At 46.4% G+C, this 26,315-nt stretch overlaps 1 protein-coding gene across 1 annotated transcript in view; it reads right to left on the bottom strand.

Annotated features, from left to right (window-relative positions):
* LOC106592988 (EH domain-binding protein 1) overlaps positions 1-22,804 on the bottom strand; it is a 217,570-nt gene extending 194,766 nt beyond the window's left edge. Inside the window, exons 1-2 of the mRNA XM_082972330.1 lie at positions 22,438-22,804; positions 20,616-21,088 (exon numbers count right to left, since the gene is read on the bottom strand). Coding sequence (XP_082828456.1) covers positions 20,616-20,719 — 104 coding nt within the window. The 5' untranslated portion in view covers positions 20,720-21,088; positions 22,438-22,804. The remainder of the gene's footprint in view (positions 1-20,615; positions 21,089-22,437) is intronic.
* Positions 22,805-26,315: the final 3,511 nt, after the last annotated feature.

Below are 26,315 nucleotides of genomic sequence, written 5' to 3'. Positions count from 1 at the left end.
ATACACACACTGACCCTCATCACTAATACACACACTGACCCTCATCACTAATACACACACACACTGACCCTCATCACTAATACACACACTGACCCTCATCACTAATACACACACTGACCCTCATCACTAATACACACACACACTGACCCTCATCACTAATACACACACACACTGACCCTCATCACTAATACACACACTGACCCTCATCACTAATACACACACTGAGCCTCATCACTAATACTCACACACACACACTGACCCTCATCACTAATACACACACACACAGTCCCTCAACACTAATACACACACACACTGACCCTCATCACTAATACACACACTGACCCTCATCACTAATACACACACTGAGCCTCATCACTAATACACACACACACACACACACTGACCCTCATCACTAGCACACACACTGACCCTCATCACTAATACACACACTGACCCTCATCACTAATACACACACTGACCCTCATCACTAATACACACACTGACCCTCATCACTAATACACACACACTGACCCTCATCACTAATAGACACACTGACCCTCATCACTAATACACACACTGAGCCTCATCACTAATACACACATACACACACTGACCCTCATCACTAATACACACACTGACCCTCATCACTAATACACACACACACACAGTCCCTCAACACTAATACACACACACACACTGACCCTCATCACTAATACACACACTGACCCTCATCACTAATACACACACACACAGTCCCTCAACACTAATACACACACTGACCCTCATCACTAATACACACACTGAGCCTCATCACTAATACTCACACACACACACACACTGACCCTCATCACTAATACACACACACACAGTCCCTCAACACTAATACACACACACACACTGACCCTCATCACTAATACACACACTGACCCTCATCACTAATACACACACTGAGCCTCATCACTAATACACACACACACACACACACTGACCCTCATCACTAGCACACACACTGACCCTCATCACTAATACACACACTGACCCTCATCACTAATACACACACTGACCCTCATCACTAATACACACACTGACCCTCATCACTAATACACACACACTGACCCTCATCACTAATAGACACACTGACCCTCATCACTAATACACACACTGAGCCTCATCACTAATACACACATACACACACTGACCCTCATCACTAATACACACACTGACCCTCATCACTAATACACACACACACACAGTCCCTCAACACTAATACACACACACACACTGACCCTCATCACTAATACACACACTGACCCTCATCACTAATACACACACACACAGTCCCTCAACACTAATACACACACTGAGCCTCATCACTAATACACACACACACACACTGACCCTCATCACTAGCACACACACTGACCCTCATCACTAATACACACACTGACCCTCATCACTAATACACACACACACTGAGCCTCATCACTAATACACACACACACTGACCCTCATCACTAATACACACACACACACACACTGACCCTCATCACTAATACACACACTGACCCTCATCACTAATACACACACTGACCCTCATCACTAATACACACACTGACCCTCATCACTAATACACACACACACAGTCCCTCAACACTAATACACACACTGTCCCTCATGAATACACATACACACAGTCCCTCAACACACACACTGTCCCTCATGAATACACACACACACACACACACACACACACACACACACACACACAGTTCCTCATTAATACACACACACCACTTATTTAAAGGTAGACCCCATTTATACATATCAGTGGTAAACTGGGGGGAGAGAACCATTCACACAGACCTGATACCTGTAGAGAACCATTCACACAGACCTGATACCTGTAGAGAACCATTCACACAGACCTGATACCTACAGAGAACCATTCACACAGACCTGATACCTGTAGAGAACCATTCACACAGACCTGATACCTACAGAGAACCATTCACACAGACCTGATACCTGTAGAGAACCATTCACACAGACCTGATACCTACAGAGAACCATTCACACAGACCTGATACCTACAGATAACCATTCACACAGACCTGATACCTTAGAGAACCATTCACACAGACCTGATACCTACAGATAACCATTCACACAGACCTGATACCTACAGAGAACCATTCACACAGACCTGATACCTGTAGAGAACCATTCACACAGACCTGATACCTACAGAGAACCATTCACACAGACCTGATACCTGTAGAGAACCATTCACACAGACCTGATACCTGTAGAGAACCATTCACACAGACCTGATACCTACAGAGAACCATTCACACAGACCTGATACCTGTAGAGAACCATTCACACAGACCTGATACCTGTAGAGAACCATTCACACAGACCTGATAGCTGTAGAGAACCATTCACACAGACCTGATACCTGCAGAGAACCATTCACACAGACCTGATACCTACAGAGAACCATTCACACTGACCTGATACCTGTAGAGAACCATTCACACAGACCTGATACCTACAGAGAACCATTCACACAGACCTGATACCTGTAGAGAACCATTCACACAGACCTGATACCTGTAGAGAACCATTCACACAGACCTGATACCTGTAGAGAACCATTCACACAGACCTGATACCTGTAGAGAACCATTCACACAGACCTGATACCTGTAGAGAACCATTCACACAGACCTGATACCTACAGAGAACCATTCACACAGACCTGATACCTGTAGAGAACCATTCACACAGACCTGATACCTGCAGAGAACCATTCACACAGACCTGATACCTGTAGAGAACCATTCACACAGACCTGATACCTGCAGAGAACCATTCACACAGACCTGATACCTACAGAGAACCATTCACACAGACCTGATACCTGCAGAGAACCATTCACACAGACCTGATACCTGCAGAGAACCATTCACACAGACCTGATACCTGTAGAGAACCATTCACACAGACCTGATACCTGTAGAGAACCATTCACACAGACCTGATACCTGTAGAGAACCATTCACACAGACCTGATACCTACAGAGAACCATTCACACAGACCTGATACCTGTAGAGAACCATTCACACAGACCTGATACCTACAGAGAACCATTCACACAGACCTGATACCTACAGAGAACCATTCACACAGACCTGATACCTACAGAGAACCATTCACACAGACCTGATACCTGTATTTTGGTTACTGGGTCTGTGAAAATGGCAGATTCATGACCAGGTCTTCAGGTGGCTTTTAAATTGGCCATGTTTTTTTACCCCCTCCCCCTTTCAGATATACCAAGAAGCAGGCAACAAGAAGCTGGACACAAGAAGCAGGCAACAAGAAGCAGGCTTGGTAAATTAGTGTGATTTCGGTCTTTGTATGAAAGGCATATATCCGACAGTGAAAAGTCTCTTCATTATCAGATTAATTCTGGGGGACAGAAAACTATCCATACCTTCAGGGATTCAGGAGGTGTGTGTGTGTAGCATTGTGATAGACACACACTGACATGAAGACACACAAATACCCACTCCTCTATGCCTCTCCTGCACCACATGAATCAAAGCAGAACTTCCCCATTTTTACACAACAGAGAAGGAGAAAACAGAGAGAGAGGATTAGAGAAAGAGAGGGGATGAGAGAGGGGATGAGAGAGAGAGGATGAGAGAGAGAGAGAGAGAGAGAGAGAGAGAGAGAGAGAGAGAGAGGGGGGGGGGAGAGCAGGGGCTCAGAGATCTCTAGGAGTATACACTCAGCAGACAAGCAGACACACAGGATGTGGTAACTTGGAAGTGGAGGGCGTGACAGGATACCATAGTTAACTATCTGTACTCTCAGAGGAAGTACTTCAGATATTATATTACAGTTCTTTGTGTGTGTCACAGAAAGAGAGGAACAGGAAGAGAATTTAGAAGGGAGGAAGTTGGGGGGGTGAGGTAGAGAGAGAGAGGGGAAGTGAGGTAGAGAGAGAGAGGGAGTGAGGTAGAGAGAGAGAGAGAGAGAGAGAGAGAGAGGGGATTGAGGTAGAGAGAGAGAGGGGAGTGAGGTAGAGAGAAAGAGAGAGAGAGAGAGGGAGTGAGGTAGAGAGAGAGAGAGGGGGAGTGAGGTGAGAGAGAGAGGGAGTGAGGTAGAGAGAGAGGGGTGAGAGAGAGAGAGAGAGAGAGAGAGGGGAGTGAGGTAGGTAGAGAGAGAGAGAGGGGGAGTGAGGTAGGTAGAGAGAGAGGGGGAGTGAGGTAGAGAGAGAGAGGGGGAGTGAGGTAGAGAGAGAGAGAGGGAGTGAGGTGAGAGAGAGAGAGGGGGAGTGAGGTAGAGAGAGAGAGGGGGAGTGAGGTAGAGAGAGAGAGAGAGAGAGAGGGGGAGTGAGGTAGAGAGAGAGAGAGGGAGTGAGGTAGAAAGAGAGGGGGAGTGAGGTAGAGAGAGAGAGAGAGAGGGGGAGTGAGGTAGAGAGAGAGAGCGGGGAGTGAGAGAGAGAGGGGGAGTGAGAGAGAGAGGGAGTGAGGTAGAGAGAGAGAGAGAGAGAGGGTAGAGAGAGAGAGAGAGAGAGAGAGAGAGAGAGAGAGAGAGAGAGAGAGAGAGAGAGAGAGAGAGAGGGGGAGTGAGGTGAGAGAGAGAGGGAGAGGGGTAGAGAGAGAGAGAGAGAGAGGGGTAGAGAGAGAGAGAGAGAGAGGGGTAGAGAGAGAGAGAGAGAGAGGGGGGAGTGAGGTAGAGAGAGAGAGAGAGGTAGAGAGAGAGAGAGAGGGGGAGTGAGGTAGAGAGAGGTAGAGAGAGAGGGGGAGTGAGGTAGAGCGAGAGAGAGGGAGAGGGGGAGTGAGGTAGAGAGAGAGAGAGAGGGAGAGAGGTAGAGAGAGAGAGGGGGAGTGAGGTAGAGAGAGAGAGAGGGGGAGTGAGGTAGAGAGAGAGGGGGAGTGAGGTAGAGAGAGAGAGAGAGAGAGAGAGGGGGAGTGAGGTAGAGAGAGAGAGAGGGGGAGTGAGGTAGAGAGAGAAAGAGAGGGGGAGAGAGGTAGAGAGAGAGAGAGCGGGGAGTGAGAGAGAGAGAGGGGGAGTGAGAGAGAGAGGGGGAGTGAGGTAGAGCGAGAGAGAGAGGGGGAGTGAGGTAGAGCGAGAGAGAGAGGGGGAGTGAGGTAGAGAGAGAGGGGAGAGAGGTAGAGAGAGAGAGAGGGGAGTGAGGTGAGAGAGAGAGAGGGGGAGTGAGGTAGAGAGAGAGAGGGGAGAGAGGTAGAGAGAGAGAGGGGGAGTGAGGTGAGAGAGAGGGGGAGAGAGGTAGAGAGAGAGAGAGAGAGAGAGAGGAGAGGTAGAGAGAGAGAGGGGGGAGAGGTAGAGAGAGAGAGAGGGGAGAGAGGTAGAGAGAGAGAGAGAGAGAGGGCGGAGATAGGTAGAGAGAAAGAGAGAGAGGGGGAGAGAGGTAGAGAGAGAGAGAGAGGGGGAGTGAGAGGTAGAGAGAGAGAGGGGGAGTGAGAGAGAGAGAGAGAGAGAGAGAGAGGAGTGAGGGGTAGAGAGAGAGAGGGAGTGAGGTAGAGAGAGAGAGAGAGAGAGAGAGAGAGAGAGAGAGAGAGAGAGGTAGAGAGAGAGGGAGAGAGGTAGAGAGAGAGGGGGAGAGAGGTAGAGAGAGAGAGGGGGAGTGAGGTAGAGAGAGAGGGGGAGTGAGGTAGAGAGAGAGAGTGGGGAGAGGTAGAGAGAGAGAGAGAGGGGGGAGAGAGGTAGAGAGAGAGAGACAGAGAGAGAGAGGGGAGTGAGGGGTAGAGAGAGAGAGAGAGGGGAGTGAGGGGTAGAGAGAGAGAGAGAGAGAGAGAGAGGGAGTGAGGTAGGTAGAGAGAGAGAGAGAGAGAGAGAGAGAGAGAGAGAGAGAGAGAGAGGGGAGTGAGGTAGAGAGAGAGAGAGAGGGGGAGTGAGGTAGAGAGAGAGAGAGAGGGGGAGTGAGGTAGAGAGAGAGAGAGAGAGAGAGAGAGAGGGGGGGAGTGAGGTAGAGAGAGAGGGGGGAGTGAGGTAGAGAGAGAGGGGGGAGTGAGGTAGAGAGAGAGAGAGAGAGAGAGAGAGAGTGAGGTAGAGAGAGAGGGGGGGAATGAGGTAGAGAGAGAGGGGGAATGAGGTAGAGAGAGAGGGGGAGTGGGGTAGAGAGAGAGAGAGAGAGGGGAGTGAGAGAGAGAGAGGGGGGAGTGAGAGAGAGAGAGAGAGAGAGAGAGAGAGAGGGGAGTGAGGTAGAGAGAGAGAGGGAGTGAGGTAGAATGAGAGAGAGAGAGGGCGTGAGGTAGAATGAGAGAGAGAGAGGGGGAGGTGAAGTAGAGAGAGGCTGAATGTAGGGAAATGAATCTCAAAGGGAGGATGGATGGGGTGGTGAGGTAGAGAGATAAAATAATGGTGTTCCAAAAAAGGTCCAGTTGCCAGGACCACAAATACAAATTCCATCTAGACACCGTTGCCCTAGAGCACACAAAAAACTATACATACCTCGGCCTAAACATCAGCTGGTTGTGAGGTCTGGGGTCCGCTCACCAACCAAGAATTCACAAAATGGGACAAACACCAACTGAGACTTGCAGAATTTTACAAAAAATATCCTCCGTGTACAACATAAAACACCAAATAATGCATGCAGAGCAGAATTAGGCCGATACTCGCTAATTATCAAAATCCAGAAAAGAGCCGTTAAATTATTCAACCACCTAAAAGGAAGTGATTCCCAAACCTTCCATAACAAAGCCATCACCTACAGAAAGATGAACCTGGAGAAGAGTCCCCTAAGCAAGCTGGTCCTGGGGCTCTGTTCACAAACACACCCCACAGAGCCCTGGGACAGCAACACAATTAGACCCAACCAAATCATGAGAAAACTAAAATATAATTACTTGACACATTGGAAAGAATTAACAAAAAAACAGAGCAAACTAGAATGCTATTTGTCCCTAAACAGAGAGTAGACAGTGGCAGAATACCTGACCACTGTGACTGACCCAAACTTAAGGAAAGCTTTGACTATGAACAGACTCACTGAGCATAGCCTTGCTATTGAGATAGGCCGCCGTAGGCAGACCTGGCTCTCAAGAGAAGACAGGCTATGTGCACACTGCCCACAAAATGAGGTGGAAACTGAGCTGCACTTCCTAACCTGCCAAATGTATGACCATATTAGAGACACATATTTCCCTCAGATTCACAAAGAATTTGAAAACAAACCCATTTTTGATAAACTCCCATATCTACTGGGTGAAATACCACACACAGTGTGACATCACAGCAGCAAGACTTGTGACCTGTTGACACAAGAAAAGGTCAACCAGTGAAGAACAAACACCAATGTAAATATAACCAATATTTATGTTTAATCATTTTGTATTTAAACTATTTGTTTCTTATCTACATTACTTGCTTTAGCAATGTTAACATATGTTTTCCATGCCAATAAAGCCCTTACATTTAAATTGATTTGAGAGAGAGACTGAAATGTATAGGGAAGAGAGGTTGGAAGATAGGAAGGTTGGTGGGAGGTAGAGAGAGGGGGGTACAGAGAGAGAGAGAGAGAGGGAACAGAGAGAGAGAGAGAGAGAGAGAGAGAGAGAGAGAGAGAGAGAGGCGGGGTAGAGAGAGGGGTAGAGAGAGAGGGGGGGTACAGAGAGAAAGAGAGAGAGAGAGAGGGGGGGTACAGAGAGAAAGAGGGGTAGAGAGAGAGGCGGGGAAGAGAGAGAGAGAGGGGTAGAGAGAGGGGTAGAGAGAGAGAGGCGGGGAAGAGAGAGAGAGAGGGGTAGAGAGAGGCAGGGTAGAGAGAGAGAGAGAGAGAGGGGGGAAGAGAGAGAAGGGGTTAGAGAGAAAGGCTGAAATGTATAGGGAAGAGAGGTAGGAAGGTTGGGGAGGTAGATGTAAATGTATAGGGAAGAGAGGTAGGAAGGTTGGGGAGGTAGATGTAAATGTATAGGGAACAGAGGTAGGAAGGTTGGGGGAGGTAGATGTAAATGTATAGGGAAGAGAGGTAGGAAGGTTGGGGGAGGTAGATGTAAATGTATAGGGAAGAGAGGTAGGAAGGTTGGGGAGGTAGATGTAAATGTATAGGGAAGAGAGGTAGGAAGGTTGGGGGAGGTAGATGTAAATGTATAGGGAAGAGAGGTAGGAAGGTTGGGGGAGGTAGATGTAAATGTATAGGGAAGAGAGGTAGGAAGGTTGGGGGAGGTAGATGTAAATGTATAGGGAAGAGAGGTAGGAAGGTTGGGGAGGTAGATGTAAATGTATAGGGAAGAGAGGTAGGAAGGTTGGGGGAGGTAGATGTAAATGTATAGGGAAGAGAGGTAGGAAGGTTGGGGAGGTAGATGTAAATGTATAGGGAAGAGAGGTAGGAAGGTTGGGGGAGGTAGATGTAAATGTATAGGGAAGAGAGGTAGGAAGGTTGGGGAGGTAGATGTAAATGTATAGGGAAGAGAGGTAGGAAGGTTGGGGGAGGAAGATGTAAATGTATAGGGAAGAGAGGTAGGAAGGTTGGGGAGGTAGATGTAAATGTATAGGGAAGAGAGGTAGGAAGGTTGGGGAGGTAGATGTAAATGTATAGGGAAGAGAGGTAGGAAGGTTGGGGAGGTAGATGTAAATGTATAGGGAAGAGAGGTAGGAAGGTTGGGGGAGGTAGATGTAAATGTATAGGGAAGAGAGGTAGGAAGGTTGGGGAGGTAGATGTAAATGTATAGGGAAGAGAGGTAGGAAGGTTGGGGAGGTAGATGTAAATGTATAGGGAAGAGAGGTAGGAAGGTTGGGGGAGGTAGATGTAAATGTATAGGGAAGAGAGGTAGGAAGGTTGGGGAGGTAGATGTAAATGTATAGGGAAGAGAGGTAGGAAGGTTGGGGAGGTAGATGTAAATGTATAGGGAAGAGAGGTAGGAAGGTTGGGGGAGGTAGATGTAAATGTATAGGGAAGAGAGGTAGGAAGGTTGGGGGAGGTAGATGTAAATGTATAGGGAAGAGAGGTAGGAAGGTTGGGGGAGGTAGATGTAAATGTATAGGGAAGAGAGGTAGGAAGGTTGGGGGAGGTAGATGTAAATGTATAGGGAAGAGAGGTAGGAAGGTTGGGGGAGGTAGATGTAAATGTATAGGGAAGAGAGGTAGGAAGGTTGGGGAGGTAGATGTAAATGTATAGGGAAGAGAGGTAGGAAGGTTGGGGGAGGAAGATGTAAACGCATCCTCCTGCATCATCCCATCCATACTATAACTCTCTCTCCCCCTCCCTCCCTCTATTGGAGTAAACAAGCTTGTATATTTGGTGCTGATGGGGTACGACAGTTGAACTAAGGTCATGAGGCATTTATAAGTTATATTCATTAGGTACCCCCCCCTTTGCCTCCAGAACAGCCTGAATTCTTCAGGGCATGGACTCTACAAGGTGTGGCGTTCCAACGTTTCTCAATTGGTATGAAGGGAGCTAACGTGTGCCAGGAGAACATTCCCCACAGCATTACACCACCACCACCAGCCTGTACAGTAGACACCAGGCAGGAAGCCAGATCCTGACTCTGCCATCAGCATGACGCAACAGGATCCAGGATTCGTCAGACCAGACCATGTGTTTCCACTCCTCCAGTGTTGGTGATGGCCTGCCCACTGGAGTCACTCCTCCAGTGTTGGTGATGGCCTGCCCACTGGAGTCACTCCTCCAGTGGTGGTGATGGCCTGCCCACTGGAGTCACTCCTCCAGTGGTGGTGATGGCCTGCCCACTGGAGTCACTCCTCCAGTGGTGGTGATGGCCTGCCCACTGGAGTCACTCCTCCAGTGTTGGTGATGGCCTGCCCACTGGAGTCACTCCTCCAGTGTTGGTGATGGCCTGCCCACTGGAGTCACTCCTCCAGTGTTGGTGATGGCCTGCCCACTGGAGTCACTTCTTGTTTTTAGCTGATAGGAGTGGAACGCCCAGCCATGACAAGGACCAATGAGTTGTGCGTTCCGAGATGTTGTACTGGCTGTTATTTGCCTGTTTGTGGCCCGTCTGTTAGCTGCACAATTCTAGCCATTCTGCTTGGACCGCTGTCATCAACAAGCTGTTTTCACCCCACAGGACTGCATGTGACTGGATATTTTTTGTTGTTGTTGCAAGATTCTTGGTAAACCTTAGACCCTATCGTGTGTGAAAAGTCACCAAGTCACTTGGCTCTGTCATATCCTCACATGGTCTCTCCTATCACTGCTACGCAGACGACACACAATGAATCTTCTCCTTTCCCCCTTCTGATAACCAGGTGGTGAATCGCATCTCTGCATGTCTGGCAGACATATCAGTGTGGATGACGGATCACCACCTCAAGCTGAACCTCGGCAAGACGGAGCTGCTCTTCCTCCCGGGGAAGGACTGCCCTTTCCATGATCTCGCCATCACGGTGGACAACTCCATTGTGTCCTCCTCCCAGAGTGCTAAGAACCTTGGCGTGACCCTGGACAACACCCTGTCGTTCTCCACTAACATCAAGGCGGTGACCCGATCCTGTAGGTTCATGCTCTACAACATTCGCAGAGTACGACCCTGCCTCACACAGGAAGCGGCGCAGGTCCTAATCCAGGCACTTGTCATCTCCCGTCTGGATTACTGCAACTCGCTGTTGGCGGGGCTCCCTGCCTGTGCCATTAAATCCCTACAACTCATCCAGAACGCCGCAGCCCGTCTGGTGTTCAACCTTCCCAAGTTCTCTCACGTCACCCCGCTCCTCTGCACACTCCACTGGCTTCCAGTTGAAGCTCGCATCCGCTATAAGACCATGGTGCTTGCCTACGGAGCTGTGAGGGGAACGGCACCTCCGTACCTTCAGGCTCTGATCAGTCCCTACACCCAAAGAAGGGCACTGCGTTCATCCACCACTGGCCTGCTGGCCCCCCTACCTAAGCACAGTTCCCGCTCAGCCCAGTCAAAACTGTTCACTGCTCTGGCACCCCAATGGTGGAACAAGCTCCCTCACGACGCCAGGACAGCGGAGTCAATCACCACCTTCCGGAGACACCTGAAGCCCCACCTCTTTAAGGAATACCTGGGATAGGATATAGTAATCCTTCTAACCCCCCCACCCTCCCCCCAAAAAATATATAGATGTACTATTGTAAAGTGGTTGTTCCACTGGATATCATAAGGTGAATGCACCAATTTGTAAGTCGCTCTGGATAAGAGCGTCTGCTAAATGACGTAAATGTAAAAGCCCAGGATGCCGGCCGTTTCTGAGATACTGGTTATGGCCAGCCTGGCACCTGACAATCATACCACGCTCAAAGTCACTTCGGTCACTTGTTTTGCCCATTCTAACGTTCAATCGAACAGTAACTGAATGCCTCAAAGCCTGTCTGCCTGCTACTACAGACTCACTGTCTGTAGGAGTGAACCATTTTTGTGAACAGGGTGGTGTACCTAATAAACTGAGTATATATAGGGCCCTTTTTCTCTCTCTTTTTTTTAAGGTTTTCGATCTCAAAATCAAACTTTTCAATGGAACATCCAATGTAGTTGTTTTTCTAAGTCCACAACAGCATAAACCACATCAGGAGAACACTTCAGGTCTGGGAGAAAAAAATATACAACATTTTCTTGGGGTGGGTGTAGTTACCCTTATATTACAGTGTGCACCTAGAAAGAGGTGTTTTTGTAGCATACGTGATGCTAGAGTTAGCAAAACAAACACCCCCCTGGATTGATACAAATAATCATGATATCGTTTTGCTATGTAAGCACAGGCTATGTTGTAGTTAACGTTTAACTGAGAAGGTTTATGAGAATGGCTTCCCATCTACCAGAAGATCATTCATTAGCATCATCGCTAACGGTGACACAAAGTGGTAGACGACCGCACCACACATATAGACGGGGAATTCTCATTGGCTCTTCAGAAAGTTGCAGGAAATACCAATCACTTGATGCATTCTGTTCATGTCTTATGATAAACTTGGGCAAAATAATTAATTTTGAATGCCTTTAGTTTGATTCCATAATAAATACAATACATTTTTTGAATATTGTTGAATTCAGTTTTATTTTCTAGATTTCATCCCCATTCTCAGTATCCTATTTTAAAGCTACAAAATGTGTAACTTTTTTGAGCGACCTGACCAAATTCACATAGAAATGTATGTTATAGATCTGTCACTCATTCAAAGCAAAGTCTAGGAAGCGGTAGATCTGTTCTACATGCCCTATTTCTATGCTTCCCGTTCTTAAGTTTTGTTTTTGCATCTTTTACTTTCAGTTTTGTACACCGGCTTCAAAACAGATGAAAATACAATATTTAGGGTTATGGAAAATATATTGTTTCACAGCGTTTTAGATGGTACAATATACTTGCTTGTTTTGTTATATAAACTTAAAATTAGCCGAACTATTAGAATTTTAGCAAACAGGAAATGGAGGAGAGATTTCTACATAGTGCATCTTCAACAGTAAAATATAACAAAATAGCCTAATTGTCAACCCAAAATTCATGACAATCACTGAATTAGGTTCCACTTAAAAATATCTTGAATCATGCATTCCACATGTTAGATGAAACCCCGTATTTATTGAATACACAGTTTTTAATAAAGCACTGAATTACATAAGATGATTCTTTTCTACTGTGTGACGCAGCAACAACAAAAAAATTGGTGCGACCAAATCATGGTCTGGTGTCACCAATGGAACATGTTAGTCTGGAACCCTGGAGTATGTTGCCTTACGGGTGTTACGGGACTGAACTAGACCTTGACCCCCAGACAGCAGCAGAGATATAGAGCCAACACACCACTCAGTAAGAGGTGTGGTGATGAAACAGAGCCAACACTGAGATGCTGTATTAGTGTCCAGTGAGGAGTCAAGCACCTCTCTGATCAGTGTGTGTGTGTGTGTGTATCATCTACTTCACTTGGTTTGGCAATTTTTATTTTATTTAACCTTTATTTTACTAGGCAAGTCAATTAAGAACAAATTCTTATTTACAAAGACAACCTACCCCAGCCAAACCTGGAGGATGCTGGGCCAATTGTGTGCCGCCCTATGGTACTCCCAATCACAGCCGGATGTGATACAGCTTGGATTCTAACCAGGGACTGTAATGACGCCTCTTGCACTGAGATGCAGTGCCTTAGACCGCTGCGCCCCTCGGGAGCCCTAAAATGTTAACATAGACTACCGTTCAAAAGTTTGAAAGCCAGCATCCCAGATTCTCCTCTTCACTGTTGACGTTGAGACTGGTGTTTTGTGGGTACTATTTCATGAAGCTGCAAGTTGAGGACTTGTGAGTCGTCTGTTTCTCAAAATAGACACTAATGTACTTGTCCTCTTGATCAGTTGTGCACCGGGGCCTCCCACTCCCCTTTCTATTCTGGTTAGAGCAAGTTTGCACTGTTCTGTGAAGGGAGTAGTACACAGCATTGTACAAGATCTTCAGTTTCTTGGCAATTTCTCACATGGAATAGCCTTAATTTCTCAGAACAAGAATAGACTGACGAGTTTCAGAAGAAAGGTCTTTGTTTCTGGCCATTTTGAGTCTGTAATCGAACCCACAAATGCTGATGCTCCAGATACTCAACTAGTCTAAAGAAGGCCAGTTTTATTGCTTCTTTAATCAGAACTACAGTTTTCAGCTGTGCTAACATAATTGCAAAAGGGTTTTCTAATGATCAATTAGCCTTTTAAAATGATAAACTTGGATTAGCTAACACAATGTGCCATTGGAACACAGGAGTGATGGTTGCTGATAATGGGCCTCTGTACGCCTATGTAGATATTCCGTTATAAATCAGCCGTTTCCAGCTACATAGTCATTTACAACATTAGCAATGTCTACACTCTATTTCTGATAAATTTGATGTTATTTTAATGGCCAATTTTTTGGGGGCTTTTCATTCAAAAACAAGGACATTTCTAAGTGACCCCAAACTTTTCAACGGTAGTGTATGTTTCCCATGCCAATAAAGCCCTTGAACTGAATTGAAGTTGAGAGAGAGAGACAGGCACTATGGTTTCTGCTGAGTCTCTTCCTCTCCTCTCCCACTGACTGACTCTCTGGCTTCTGGGATGGAAATGTCTCTTTTATTGAGCTTCAGCTATAAAAAACGATTTTATTGGCCCCATTCTGGCACAGCAGAGCTTCAGACTGCCGGTCTGTAGAGAGACCAGTAGAGACTGGCAGTCTGTAGAGAGACCAGTAGAGACTGGCAGTCTGTAGAGAGACCAGTAGAGACTGGCGGTCTGTAGAGAGACCAGTAGAGACTGGCGGTCTGTAGAGAGACCAGTAGAGACTGGCGGTCTGTAGAGAGACCAGTAGAGACTGGCGGTCTGTAGAGAGACCAGTAGAGACTGGCAGTCTGTAGAGAGACCAGTAGAGACTGGCAGTCTGTAGAGAGACCAGTAGAGACTGGCAGTCTGTAGAGAGACCAGTAGAGACTGGCAGTCTGTAGAGAGACCAGTAGAGACTGGCAGTCTGTAGAGAGACCAGTAGAGACTGGCAGTCTGTAGAGAGGCCAGTAGAGACTGGCAGTCTGTAGAGAGACCAGTAGAGACTGGCAGTCTGTAGAGAGACCAGTAGAGACTGGCAGTCTGTAGAGAGACCAGTAGAGATGGAGACTGTTGTATTCGGCACATGTGACAAATACAATTTTATTTCATTGTGATCTCTCTTCTCCTCATGCTGCACAGAAGTTCACACACGTGAATAATGTGACCTGTCATGTACAAATGTTGAAACTTAATACTGTTGTCAAAACTATTTCCATACAGAGCTAGAATAGCTTTACAATGCCAGAAGATACCGGTAGCTTCCAGCTATGTAGGCTAACTTTCCTTGCTAGCTTACAGCTGAAACTAACATCAATTCACTACCCTAGTACTTTGTTCGTGATAATATGCAAACCATCATGCAAAATATGCGGATTTCAAAGCCAAAAACTTTATTCATTCACTTAAAATCGGTCTCCCTCACGTCTCTCCCTCAGCCGAAGATTAAAATAACGTCAAAAGTATTTCTTTGAAGTTTTTCAATAAATTGTAATATTTGTAGCTACTTTTTAAGTAAATACCTGCAGTGCAATAGGTTAGGAGATAAAGCAGGTTGTGTTCTTCATTTCACCTGTCACATTACTTTACACTGAACAAAAATTTAAAATGCAACATAAAGTGTTGATCCCATGATCTGAAATAAAGGATTGCAGAAATGTTCCATACGCACAAAAAACTTTTTTCTTTCATATTTTGTGCACAAATTCGTTTACATCCTTGTTAGTGAGCATTTCTCCTTTGCCAAGGTAATCCATCCACCTGACAGGTGTGACATATCAAGAAGCTGATTAAACAGCATGATCATTACACAGGTGCACCTTGTGCTGGGGACAATAAAAGGCTACTCTAAAATGTGCCGTTTTGTCACACAACACAATGCCTCAGATGTCTCAAGTTATGAGGGAGCATGCAATTGGCATGCTGACTGCAGGAATGTCCACCAGAGCTGTTGCCCGAGAATTGAATGTTCATTTCTCTACCATAAGCCACCTCCAATGTCTTTTTAGAGAATTTGACAGTACGTCCAACCGGCCTCATTACCGCAAACCATATGTAACCACGCTAGCCCAGGACCTCCACATCCGGCTTCTTCACCTGCGAGATTATCTGGGACCAGGCACCTGGACAGCTGATGAAACTGTGGGTTTGAACAACCGAAGAATTTCTATAAAACTGTCAGAAACCATCTCAGGGAAGCTCATCTGCGTGCTCGTCATCCTGACCAGGGTCTTGGCCTGACTGGAGTTCGGCGTCGTAAGCGATTTCAGTGGGGAAATGTTCACCTTCGATGGCAACTGGCACGCTGAAAAAGTGTGCTCTTCACGGATGAATCCCAGTTTCAACTGTACCGGGCAGATGGCAGACAACCTGTATGGCGAGCAGTTTGCTGATGTCAATGTTCTGAACAGAGTTCCCCATTGTGGCGGGGGGTTATAGTATGGGCAGGCGTAAGCTACGGACAACGAACATAATTGCATTTTATAGATGGCAATTTGAATGCACAGAGATACCGTGATGAGATCCTGAGGCCCATTGTCGTGCCATTCATCCACCACCATCACATTATGTCACAAGGCTCTGTACACAATCCCTGTAAGCTGAAAACGTCCCAGTTCTTCCATGGCCTGCATACTGACTAGACATGTCACCCATTGAGCATGTTTGGGATGCTCTGGATCGATGCGTACGACAACATGTTCCAGTTCCCGCCAATATCCAGCAACTTCGCATAGCCATTGAAGAGGAGTGGGACAACATTCCACAGGCCACAATCGACAGCCTGATCAACTCTATGTGAAGGAGATGTGTCGCACTGCATGAGGCAAATGGTGGTCACACCAGATACTGACTGGTTTTCTGATCCACACCCCTACCTTTTTTTAAAAAAAGTATCTGTGACCAACAGATGCATATCTGTATTCCCAGTCGTGTGAAATCCATAGATTAGAGCCTAATAAATTCATTTAAAATTGACTGATTTCCTCATATGAACTGTAACTCGTTTATATATTTGTTCAGTATACATTATGAAGCTTAGCGTAGTTCCTCAGAACAGTTGCACCGGTCACGTGACTGTAAATAACACAACGGGAGAAAGCAGGAGCTGGAGAGGCCAGATGTATATTTGGTTTAACATGCTAGTTAGATAAGTGGCTGAATTAATAAGGAGACGGGCATCATATAGTGTAATCTTTCTACTCTTTGGATGGGTTATTAAGACGAGCTCGTCCTCCCACATCCCACCAACCACCTGTGCAGTGGAGCCAGTATAATGTAACCTCCAGGTCATCCACAGTAAGAGAAACATTCAAAAAACAGCCTGCAGCTTACTGACACCCAAATACGAGAGAGAGAAGACACAGAGAGGAGATGGAGAGAGGAGATAGAGAGAGAGAGCGAGAGAGAGCGAGCGGGTGAGAGCATAGATCCACCCGAGCTGGTCCGGTTCCAGAATGCTACTTAATGTCACAGGTCCGGGTCAGATCTGACCGTTACAGGTCTCGGTGTAATTTTAACGGAGTTCTCCGGAAGGACCCGTACAGATCCGAATCCGACTGCTGCAGTAGAGACACAGAGACATCTTATCATGCTGCTGTCTTTGCTTTTCACGAGAGTGGCTAGTGTAGCTTGTTGTTGTTAGCCAATCAGAAGTCCTCAAAGCGGCAATGGGCTACAGTCATAGAGGCTCCGTGTGACAAAAGTTAGGAGATATCTAATCAATGGAAGATGGAATTAAAAGTTAAAGGAGAAGGACAGGCTACAACGACCCAGAGCCAACAGGTAGGCTGCTACATTATATTCTGAATGGAGTTGTTGTTTGTAGGAAGAGAAAGAGCAAGGCAGCCTCAGTTAGCCTAGCTAGCTAGCTAGCTAGCTAGCTTGCTTAACTAGCTTCTCCCTGTTTGATGCAGTCAAGACAGGTACTATGTCATCATATTTGATGATAAATAACCTAGCTATGCTAGCTATTAGTGTACTAGTGCGCCAGTTAACTTGGTTGATTGGTGTCTCTCGTCCCTCCTCTCCATGTCACTCGCTCACAGTAAGCACACAGGGTGGGAAAATCCCAGGTCTATTTCGGAACGGGTTCAACTTTTTGGACCCGTGAAGACAGACAGAGAGAGACAGGAACGTACTATCACTTGTGAATGAAGCTGAGGTTGTGCAGTAAGGCAAGAAACAGAGCATTTATAGCCTACTGCCGTGTACGCATTTCTGCGCTTATAGCCTGCTGCCGTGTACGCATTGCTGCGCTTATAGCCTGCTGCCGTGTACGCATTGCTGCGCTTATAGCCTGCTGCCGTGTACGCATTGCTGCGCTTATAGCCTGCTGCCGTGTACGCATTGCTGCGCTTATAGCCTGCTGCCGTGTACGCATTGCTGCGCTTATAGCCTGCTGCCGTGTACGCATTGCTGCGCTTATAGCCTGCTGCCGTGTACGCATTGCTGCGATTATAGCCTACTGCCGTGTACGCATTGCTGCGCTTATGTGAAGAAATACCCTAATAGTTCATCAACATTTTAAGCTAAAATGTTCTGATCTGTTGCATCAGCCTCATTGCTTTAAAAAAAAAAAACAATTGATGGGAGTGGTTGTATTAATTGTGTGTGTGTCTGTGGGGGGGGGGGGGCTAGAGGGGGGGCTAGAGAGAAGAGAGAGAGGGGGCTAGAGAGAAGAGAGAGGGGGATAGAGAGAAGAGAGAGGGGGATAGAGAGAGAAGCATGTGAGTGTAATGTTTACTGTTAATTTTTATTGTTTATTATCTACTTGACTTGCTTTGGTAATGTTAACATATGTTTCCCATGCCAATAAAACCCTTAAATTGAGTTGAGAGAAAGGTTGTGGCTTTTGGAGACAGGAAATGCTGTGGTAAACAAATGACTAGATTTCTGGATTGACTTTCTCTGAAAGCGGACTGAGGGACTTTACAGTGAATACCCAGATGAAGGCATATCATAACCAAATTAGTCACATGCACCGAATACAACAGGTATAGTAGACCTTACCGTGAAATGCTGAATACAACAGGTGTAGTAGACCTTACCGTGAAATGCTGAATACAACAGGTGTAGTAGACCTTACCGTGAAATACTTACTTACAAGCCCTTAACCAACAATGCAGTTAAAAAAAAAATAGTTAAAATACTTACTAAATAAACTAAAGTTTAAAAAAATTAACCAATCAATAGCTAACACAAGAAATGAACATAACGGTAACGAGGTTATATACAGGAGGTATCGGTACCGAGTGAATGTGGAGACTATATACAGGGGTACCGGTACCGAGTCAGTGTAGAGGTTATATACAGGGGGTACCGGTACCGAGTCAGTGTAGAGGTTATATACAGGGGAGTACCGAGTCAGTGTGGAGGTTATATACAGGGGGTACCGGTACCGAGTCAATGTGGAGACTATATACAGAGTGTACCGGGACCGAGTCAGTGTGGAGGTTATATACAGGGAGTACAGGTACCGAGTCAGTGTGGAGGTTATATACAGGGGGGTACAGGTACCGAGTCAGTGTGGAGGTTATATACAGGGAGTACCCGTACCGAGTCAGTGTGGAGGTTATATACAGGGGGTTCCGGTACCGAGTCAATGTGGAGACTATACACAGGGGGTACAGGTACCGAGTCAATGTGCGGGGGTGCAGGTTAGTCGAGGTAATATGCCAAAGCATGCTGGTTTGTTTTAATACTTTTGAGACAAACTTTCATTGTCTGACCTGGGATCTTTTCCTCCAATGTGATTTTAGAGAGGGGCGAGGCGAGAGGAGGTTTTAGAGAGGGGCGAGGCGAGAGGAGGTTTTAGAGAGGGGCGAGGCGAGAGGAGGTTTTAGAGATGGGCGAGAAGAGGTTTTAGAGATGGGCGAGAAGAGGTTTTAGAGATGGGCGAGGCGAGAGGAGGTTTTAGAGATGGGCGAGGCGAGAGGAGGTTTTAGAGATGGGCGAGGCGAGAGGAGGTTTTAGAGATGGGCGAGGCGAGAGGAGGTTTTAGAGATGGGCGAGGCGAGAGGAGGTTTTAGAGATGGGCGAGGCGAGAGGAGGTTTTAGAGATGGGCGAGGAGAGAGGAGGTTTTAGAGATGGGCGAGGAGAGAGGAGGTTTTAGAGGTGGGCGAGGAGAGAGGTTTTAGAGGTGGGCGAGGAGAGAGGTTTTAGAGGTGGGCGAGGAGAGAGGAGGTTTTAGAGATGGGCGAGGAGAGAGGAGGTTTTAGAGATGGGCGAGGAGAGAGGAGATTTTAGAGATGGGCGAGGAGAGAGGAGATTTTAGAGATGGGCGAGGAGAGAGGTTTTAGAGATGGGCGAGGCGAGAGGAGGTTTTAGAGATGGGCGAGGAGAGAGGAGAATTTAGAGATGGGCGAGGAGAGAGGAGGTTTTAGAGATGGGCGAGGAGGTTTTAGAGAGAGGCGTGAGGAGGTTTTAGAGAGAGGCGAGGAGACTGACTTCAGCCATGGGAAAACACATCTCTCTCTGACACCCACCTCCCCCCAGAGAGGCTTTCTGGAGAAGAGTCAAACACACCCCTCAGAGAGGCTTTCTGGAGAAGAGTCAAACACACCCCTCTGAGAGGCTTTCTGGAGAAGAGAGTCAAACACACCCCTCTGAGAGGCTTTCTGGAGAAGAGTCAAACACACCCCTCTGAGAGGCTTTCTGGAGAAGAGAGTCAAACACACCCCTCTGAGAGGCTTTCTGGAGAAGAGAGTCAAACACACCCCTCAGAGCACAATAAACTGTTCTGACAGTCGCTCCCATCTCCTCTCCTCTCCTCCCATCTCCTCTCCTATCCTCTCATCCCCTCTCCTATCCTCTCATCTCCTCTCCTCTCATCTCATCTCCTCTCCTCCCATCTCCTCTCCTCTCCTCTCTCTAGACAGGCATTTTTGTCATGCCATTCTCCAACACGTTAACATCTGTCCCGGATCGCAGGCCTGTTAGGCGTGTTAGAATGCCAGTGGCTCAGGGCATGCTACTACTGAAACATATCTGTAGGCTATGTCCCAACTCTACTGTCTATTTGCTTACCTAAACACTACTCAATACTAGCCGTTCCTGTGTGTGGTGTGTGTGTGTGTGTGTAGTCAATGTCCCAACTAACCATTTCTTCGTGGATTCCACCATCAACTCCTGATAGGAAGCCACGAACTGAAACTTGGACGCATGTTTCCCCACACGTTGTAATCTTTTCCACACAGATGCCATGATATTTCTTTAGAAGAAAGGATCGTTTGTGTTTTACTTGTCCCGTGCTGGTGTTTCCTTTTTGTCGATTTCCGTCTCACTCACTTGAAAGTTTAAATGTATCCAAACAAATCCAAGTTGCTGCGTAGACACATAGTTAATATTTGATCAGAAAAATAGAAAATGGGGTACAATCCAAAGTCAGCGGTTTCTCTCGCGGTGGCGGCGACATGCCTTCAAAAACATCCAGAAAAAACACATTGAAGACTTGTGGAATCTCTGCCGCTGTGGCTGTCACATCTGACGCTGTGCATGCTGGTAAATGTAGTGAAGAATAACGTTCCAGAATAATACAAAACCAGGTATTCCTTATCCTTTGTCTCGAAAAACCTAAATAGGAGAAAGGAACAGAGTTACAAGCAACGTTGGAGGGAGAGCAGTGGGGCTGCCTGCTGCAAAGAACTCACCCAAAATTCTGCAGGATCTGTGGCTTATATGTCACAACACACACATGGACAAAGGTGAAAAGATACACATACAGTATGGGCAAATCCACATCATAATAACTGTTCTAGGACCGCTATGGCAAGACTACTCTATTTGGATTACGACAACTGAAACGCAAGACTGTCATCATAGCTTGTGGCTCTCGGATCGTCATTTGGCCATTCCACTCTACATTCCTTGAGGTAGACCACACCATAACACACCAGAACACGTCCTAAATCTGAAACTATACTACCGGTATTACAATTTAGCTAGAAGACCGTTAGATTTGTTTAATCATCAGCAGGTGAATCATGTACTGGACCCATGGTCCATCTGGTCCAGAGCAGTAACTGTACGGGACCCATGGTCCATCTGGTCCAGAGCAGTAACTGTACGGGACCCATCATGCGTTATCCTTGCAAAACAATATAGAAAATGGCCAGATAACTCGCTCCATTGTCACCTAGCAAAGCAACACATGATCCATATGATGACTATAGCCTGGCAATAAAATAGTCTTCTTGACTAATATAACTAGCGAAAAGTGTCATATAAAATCTGGATTAGCCAGTAGAGAAAACAGCCTGAGGTAACGTTACAGGGCTGTCCCCTGGCGTCACTGTGGGCGGATTTCCAGAACACCGAGTCCCATTGAAAAACTCTAAGAAGTGACAAGCTGGCACCACTGGTGGTGTCCGCTACAACTGGCTACATACATATGTCGCACAATCAGTGATTAACCTTACTATCTGTCACGTTTCGAGTTACAATACTTGACAGTTACATATCTAGTTAGCGAACAGTAGATAGCTAGAAATGGAATACATATTCTAGCTAAAGGAAAGGAATAGATAACCTGGGATAGGTCCACACGGACACGGAATGGGGAGACTTCCAGGTGTAGTTAACTAACGTTACTTTCAATCTAGGCTTCAGCCAATGATGGATATCTCGCTATGGTTAGCTTGTTATCTTAACTACCTAATTAGATAGACAATATCTAAATAAATGGGACTTGAACGTGAAACCTAAAAGCTAGCCATAACATGCTACTCGGCTAGCTTGCAGAAAGCACTAGCGGAAACTTAAAACGGGCTGGTTTACCGCACACTTAGCTAGCTAGCTCGTCTGCAAGATAGCCGCCGAAACAATCGGAATTCCCATGTTGCTACTTCTAGCATATCTAAGTTCGTTATCTACCTGCTTGCTATGACTGAAAGGAGTAGCTAACATGTGTGAAAGCTACTTACCTTTAAATATCCACTAAAACTGTTGAGCTAAAAATCGATCTGGCTAATGATCACCTAGCATTGCAGCGGTCCCAGCCATCAGCTAGCAAGTGCTAGCCATCATAACATAGAAAACACAGCGGAAATAGTTATCCGGACCGCCAGCTAACAGGATTCGGTGTCCTCCCCGGTGAGAAGAGAAGCTACGTGAAGATTACTATAACTCAATTCCAAGACGACAGATGGATGGATTTGTGCTTGTAACAAAACATGTAGACCAAAAAAGTATTCCAACCCTGGCGTGAAATTCCAAGCTGCTATTTTCCCTGAGCCAGTCCCCAGTCAGCCGTCCGTCATGTTTTCCTCCGCTGGAGGACGACGTCGTGCTCCCGTTACGTTACGCCTGGAGGAAACGCCCCCGGGGGCCTGCCATTGGGCCACCTCGGTGGGTGTCATCTCTGGAATGTTGAATGATTCATGAGGTCTCTTTGAATTGGTCGAATGACACACAAATCAAATAGGTTGAATCACAGCTCTGAGTACAGTAAATTATGTCCCCTGTACTGTAACAAAGTCACATTTTATTGGTCGATGACAACCAACACTGGGAATACATTTTTTACATAATTGTGACTTACCTCTGGCTTACCTTTAGATTCAGTTACCAATGAGGACGAGAATGGGGTCAAGTGTTAGGGTTAGGGACAGGTAAGTAGGTTACAAACTCCCTTCAGACGGTAGATTGATGTCTGGTACGAACATTACCCGAAAACCATTACATTTACAGTCAATCAAATATAGCCTACAGTCATAGTGTTGGTAGTGGCATACTGTAGCCACTGTGCTGCTGCCTGTCCATTGCTTGCTCTCTGGGGTTTTAGGCTGGGTGTCTGTAAAGCACTTTGTGACAACTGCTGGTGTAAAAAGGGCTTTATAAAATATATTTGATTTTATTTGATGTGACTTCAATAGTGAAAGCATTGTCAATGAAAAAATTAAATAATTATACCCCCAAACGGGTAGAAATAGAGTCATACATTACCTCTAATTTCATGCATATTGATTTTTACCATATTACCATATGGCTAATGTCTGCCCTTGGCGCTGTATAATTGTATCATGTATCATAACACTAACACATCGCCTTAGGTCGAGGCTTGTAATGAGGATGCCTTCAAGTTGCATTTCCTTCTGTCTCGATGTCACATTAATTAGAGCCTTTAGCCTTGTCCCTGCCAGCTGAGCCAGGGATCCTCTTCGCATGTAAAAGGGACATTTGGCACCCTATTCCCTACACAGTGCACTACTTTTGACCAGACCCTAATGTACTCTGGTCAAAAGTAGTGCACTATATAGGGAATAGGGTGCCATTTGGAACGTAGACATAAAAACACCCCCTCTTTCCTTCCCCCCCTGCTGAAATCAATGTCCCGTCTCACGCCCCCAGACCCAGGAAATGAATATCTATTGTTGTGTTGTGTGTTGTGCAGCAGTATCTTTTCAGTTTAATCTGCTGTCAGATTCAGACCATTGGGGTTAGGCAGTAGGACAGAGTTCCCTATCACGTTAGTAAGCTGCTCAGTGAAAACAGCTGCTGCTATTTTTACTAATATTCAATAGACAGCCAGTCAGTAATTGTGTCACCTTTGGCCTATTTTGTTTTTGTATGTTATAGCTCTCTGTCTCTCTCTGTGTCTCTCTGTGTCTCTCTGTGTCTCTCTGGCTCCCGTCTCTCTCTGTGTCTCTCTGTGTCTCTCTCTGTCCCTCTCTGTCTCACTGTCCCTCTATGTCTCTCCGTGTCTCTCTGTGTCTCTCTCTGTGTCTCTCTGTGTCTCTCTCTGTCCCTCTCTGTCTCACTGTCCCTCTATGTCTCTCCATGTCTCTCCGTGTCTCTCTGTGTCTCTCTCTGTCTCTCTATGTGTCTCTCTGTGTCTCTCTGTGTCTCTCTCTGTCCCTCTGTGTCCCTCTGTGTCCCTCTGTGTCCCTCTCTGTCGCTCTGTGTCCCTCTCTGTCGCTCTGTGTCCCTCTCTGTCCCCCCCCCTCTGTCCCTCTCTGTCTCCCTCTCTGTCTCTTGCCCTCCATCTCTCAAATATTAGTGTTTCTAGACAGACGGGTTGCATCCCACAAAGTTACCAATGTTCCAGCATGGTCTGGGATTTCCGAGACTACTCAAATATTGCAAAAATGAAAGATTGCAACAGCAACAACCAAACAGAGCCAGATGGTGTCTAGATAATATAACACAATCCATCATTCTAGTTTTATTTGAACCTTTATTTAACAAGGCAAGTTAGTTAAGAACAAATTCTAATTTAAAGATTCACTGTAGTTTGGTACACACACACACACACACACACACACACACACACACACACACACACACACACACACACACACACACACACACACACACACACACACACACACACACACACACACAGATTTAATAGGGGGTAGCTGGATATAGACAGATTTAACAGGAGGTAGCTGGATATAGACAGATTTAACAGGGGGTAGCTGGATATAGACAGATTTAACAGGAGGTAGCTGGATATAGACAGATTTAACAGGAGGTAGCTGGATATAGACAGATTTAACAGGGGGTAGCTGGATATAGACAGATTTAACAGGAGGTAGCTGGATATAGACAGATTTAACAGGAGGTAGCTGGATATAGACAGATTTAACAGGGGTAGCTGGATATAGACAGATTTAACAGGAGGTAGCTGGATATAGACAGATTTAACAGGAGGTAGCTGGATATAGACAGATTTAACAGGAGGTAGCTGGATATAGACAGATTTAACAGGAGGTAGCTGGATATAGACAGATTTAACAGGAGGTAGCTGGATATAGACAGATTTAACAGGAGGTAGCTGGATATAGACAGATTTAACAGGAGGTAGCTGGATATAGACAGATTTAACAGGGGGTAGCTGGATATAGACAGATTTAACAGGGGTAGCTGGATATAGACAGATTTAACAGGAGGTAGCTGGATATAGACAGATTTAACAGGGGGTAGCTGGATATAGACAGATTTAACAGGAGGTAGCTGGATATAGACAGATTTAACCGCCTGAAGTCATAGGCTAAGGAATACATTGATGTGACAAACGATCTGGTGCTAAACACCACCTTGTGTCTGTCAGGGTGAGAAGGAGAGAGGGAGGGGAGTGTACTGTGTGTGTGGGGGGTAGTGTGTGAGTACTGTGTGACTGTGTGGGGGGGAGTGTGTGTACTGTGTGTGTGGGGGGGAGTGTGAGTACTGTGTGAGTGTGGGGGGGAGTGTGTGGACTGTGTTTGATATGGGTGGACTCTTATCTGCTACCAGCGCCCTCCCTCCCCCCTCCTCCCCACCCCCTCACTCCCTCCCTCCTCCTCACTCTTCCTCCCTCCTCACCCTCCCTCCTCCCCACCTCCCCTCCTCAACCTCCCTCCCTCCCCCTCCTCCCCCTCCATCCTCCTTCCCCTCCCTCCCCCCTCCCTCCTCCTCACCTTCCCTCCCTCCTCCTCACCCTCCCTCCCTCCTCCTCACCCTCCTCCGCCTCTCTACAAAGAGGCAACAATAACAATTCCAAGGCTACAGTATGTACAGTAGGTCCCAAACGGTGTCCTATTCAGTGGACTATAGGGAATAGGGTGCCATTTAGTACGCAAGCCCAAGATCCAAGTCTAACCTGTAAAGAAAGGGGACATTCCTGTGAGCTTAGTTCTGTAGTGTAACACTCATCAAGACCTGTTAACAAAGGACAACCCTTGAAATATAAGCCCAGTCAAGTTTAAACCACTTAGACAGGAGAACGCTGGCTTCCGTATGGAGAACGTTTTGTTTTGAAGGGTAGGCTACCGAAATAAGTACTTCCTAACAAATGTATAACCCACACGCAAAGCTTTCC

Source organism: Salmo salar, unplaced genomic scaffold, assembly GCF_965601325.2.
Source record: "Salmo salar unplaced genomic scaffold, fSalSal1 ptg000648l, whole genome shotgun sequence".
NCBI classification, from domain to species: Eukaryota; Metazoa; Chordata; class Actinopteri; order Salmoniformes; family Salmonidae; genus Salmo; species Salmo salar.
Note: the sequence above shows the minus strand (reverse complement) of the source record. Positions and strands in the feature narration are given on the sequence as shown.